Raw genomic sequence first — 3,893 nt, forward strand, 5'->3', positions numbered from 1 at the left:
TATAATAAATATTCGAATATTTACGATTGACGCCGCCAAATTTCTTTTTTTTTTTGTTTTAAATTCTCACGTTGGCTGCGCTGGTATAAATTTTAGAAAATGGAGGAAAAAGTAAAAGTTGTTGTCAAATGGAGTGGTAGAGAATTTGAAATATCTAATTTATCACCCAATGATACCGTTGAAAAATTAAAAGATGCTATTTTTAGAGAGACTGGTGTACGTCCTCATAGGCAAAAACTTCTTAATCTTAAATATCGAGGTAAATTAATAATAATAATAATTGAATAAATATACGAGAAACGTACTTTATCAAAATGTTATCAATATCTAACTTGAAAATTTTATTATGAATTTATCCATTAATAAAATTTATCTAGTAATAGTTTTAACTTCAAATACTAACACGAATAAAATATTTTGGTTAACTTATAGTGGTTAACTTATTGTCAAAATATTAATATATAATAGTATATTATTATATATACTATAACCTAACATTATATATTTTATAATTATACCCCCATATTAAATAACTTAATGTCGAGGAAACTTCGAATTCATATTTCGAGTATGCAAAAAATTCAATAAAGTTAAAAAGAATAAAAATAATAATTACAACTTACCATATTGTAGCTAAACCTGCTGAAGATTCGTGTAAAATGTCTGCATTGAATTTGAAACCCGGATTTAAAATAATGATGATGGGTTCACTCGAAGACGACATAACTCAAGTCAATACGATTCCACAGGGAATACCAGATGTTGTCAACGATTTAGACATTGAAGATGCTGAGGTTGCTATAGAAAATATGGAGGTAAGAAAATTATTAAATTTTCAGAGGAAATTTCCACATTTTTCTAGAATAATCCTATAACATTCCGTTTGAATAATGATAAATTTTTTTCACGAAAATTTTTTCTTCAATTCGTTTATTAATTTTAAATCCATATCATTATTATTATTATTATTATTATTTTATTTTGCATTTAGACCAAAAAAATTATTGATATGAAAATACAAATGCACTAATGTTATATATATATATGCTTTCAATTTTATTTTTTTTTTTTTAGTTTAGTAAAATTTTCTGCAAAATTTAGTAAAAAGTAAGTAATTTATAAAAAACGTTAACTGAAATATTTGATACATGGTTTAGTAAAAAACCGGGGGGAGGGGAGGGGAGGGAAATTGTGATGGCATTATTATATTATTATTATTATCATCGAAAGAAAAAAACTCGATGTGAAACTTTTGTTAACAAAATTATGTTATAATACACAATTCGTTATTAAAATAATTATTTTATTCGAAATCCTAACTTTCCTTTTGATTTAGGTACATCTTTCTAAAATAGAAAAAAGAATAAAAGAATATGAAATTACAGAAAGAAGTGAACCGAGAGAAGGGAAAAACTTATTGGTTCTAGATATTGATTATACATTATTCGATCATAGATCTGTGGCTGAAAGTGGAGCTGAATTAATGAGACCTTATTTACATGAATTTTTAACTTCTGCCTACGAAGTGAGTATGTTTGTATAAAACCTTCGATGATGACGACATTTTTCCATCGGTCGATTTTATTTATTTCAGGATTACGATATAGTTATTTGGTCTGCGACAAGTATGAAATGGATCGAAGAAAAAATGAAATTGTTAGGAGTGTCGACTCATACGGATTATAAAATATTATTTTATCTCGATAATTTGGCAATGATATCCGTTCACACTCCCAAATACGGAGTCATAAACGTTAGTCATAAACGCTCTTTTAAATATGATATTTAACTAATTAATCATTATTATTAATTTAACGGAAAAAACAAATTACAGGTGAAACCGTTAGGATTGATATGGGGTAAATATCCGCAGTACTCGACGAAAAATACAATAATGTTCGACGATATAAGAAGAAATTTCATAATGAATCCAAACAACGGTTTAAGAATCAAAGCATTTAGACAAGCACATTTAAATCGTCAAACGGATACGGAACTCCTTAAATTATCCCAATATTTAAAAGATATTAGCATGTGCGAAGATTTTTCCGTACTCGATCACAGGCATTGGGAAAAATATTCGAAAAAAAAAAGAGAAGGAAAAATATGAAAAAAAAAAAAAAAATATGGATAGATGCAAATGTTGTGATGATAAAAGTTTTCCAAAAAAAATTATTATTATTATTATTATTATTATTATTATTATTACACGCAGTTGCGTGGAGTTTACAAAAAAGACGTGAAATAAAACGACGCAGACCAGAAGAAAAAAATTGAAAAATTAATTTGCTTGTTAATAATGTAGCAAAAATAAAAGGAATTTTTTTTTTTTTTTGTTAAGTATATTGTTTACGTATAGAATTCTATTCCTAACCGATTGTTTTGCTGCATTAACGAAAAAATAAATTCGAAAACGAATTTGTGGAAAATTCGCACACGCACACACACACACACACACACGATGTATAAAATTATAAATTTAACACCAATAAATAATTAAGAATTATTTTTGATTTTTTTTTTTGAAATTTATGAACAATTTCCTTTAAGGTAAACAACAATACTCGCAAGTATGAAGTAATCAAACAAATTTTTTTAAAAGGAAAAATAATTTAACTTTGGGGGGAGGGGGGGGGGAAATACACTCACGGCCATATTTATACGATCTCATTAATTTTTACCCGCAAAACAATTATTATTATTAATATCATCATATCATTTTTTTTTTTTTTAGACTTTTAAAGTATATAAATTATTACTTGAAGAATAAAACGATATGATGACGTCATATTATTATTATTTAACATGAAAAAACAAACGTTAGGTTGACGTGATAAGTAAATACTGACTTACATGAATTATCTGGTTAGGTGGGAAAACAAAACATTGCAGAATGTTGTTCCTGCTGCTCCTGCTCCTGCTGTTGCTGCTGCTGCTCCTGCTGTTGCTGCTGCTGCTTCGAATCCTGAAAAAATTAGGAAAAAAAATAAAATAAATATTTATTATAATATAATTCTAGGCAAAAAAAATTTGTTTCGAAAAATCCAAAAATATCAATATTAAGAAAACGTTTAATATAATCAAGGCCTCGAGGAGCATTTATTATTCCATTTAAAAAAAATTTTTCAACTAAATATAAAATTACATTTCGAGGTTAAAAATTATTATTATTATTATTATAAATAAGTTAAAGAGGATTTTACCATTTGATGGTGGTACGATAGCCTAAATATTATTATTATTATTATTGACCAATTTTTAAAAAAATTATTTCTCAATAGTTGATTGCCATAAGAAAATATTAAAATAAATTTATTATTATTATGGTCACTCTTAAACACGACAAGGCTCTTATTTGTCGGGGTTTTTAAGTATTTATCCCAGGTTTCTACCCGATTCCTTAGGGACAAATACTCGAATATCGGTGGTGCTATTTATAATATTTTCCGAAGAATGTGGGCCGTCCCACATAATGCGATTTCCTGGATGGTTTCTTCTTTTAGGTTCTTCATAATTATTATTATTATTATTATTATTATTATTATTATTATAGTTTAAAAAAGGTATGAATTATCAAAATATTACCAACGTACATTAAAAAAAAAAAACAATAAAATATTAAATTAACTTTCACTCATATAAAAAATTAATCTTTGGTCGTTACAGGTGACACAAGTACTAATAAGTTAAAAATGATTTTATAAACTCATTTACAAAAATATTTTTTTGTTATAAATTATTTAGTTTTTTTTTAACGTAATAATAATAATAATATTAGCCTAATAGATATTAAATATAAAAATAAATTATCAAATAATTACCTAATGTTTTAAAAAAAAATTTGTCAGGTTATGAAATGACGAATTATGAAAAGTTGACATAATAATTTTGAG

The 3,893-nt window shown here is 25.8% G+C and overlaps 1 protein-coding gene across 1 annotated transcript; it reads left to right on the forward strand.

Moving 5' to 3' along the window:
• Nucleotides 1-99: 99 nt before the first annotated feature.
• On the forward strand, nt 100-2,110 carry Phum_PHUM497920 (uncharacterized protein; the record flags this gene model as incomplete). The annotated part of the gene is made up of 5 exons (XM_002430708.1): nt 100-259; nt 634-815; nt 1,337-1,525; nt 1,595-1,753; nt 1,835-2,110. The coding sequence occupies 5 exons, from the start codon at nt 100-102 to the stop codon at nt 2,108-2,110; spliced, it is 966 nt and encodes a 321-aa protein (XP_002430753.1).
• Between the last annotated feature and the right edge of the window lie 1,783 nt (nt 2,111-3,893).

The sequence above is a fragment of the Pediculus humanus genome, genomic scaffold (genome assembly GCF_000006295.1).
Source record: "Pediculus humanus corporis 1103172108266 genomic scaffold, whole genome shotgun sequence".
Classification (NCBI taxonomy): Eukaryota; Metazoa; Arthropoda; class Insecta; order Psocodea; family Pediculidae; genus Pediculus; species Pediculus humanus.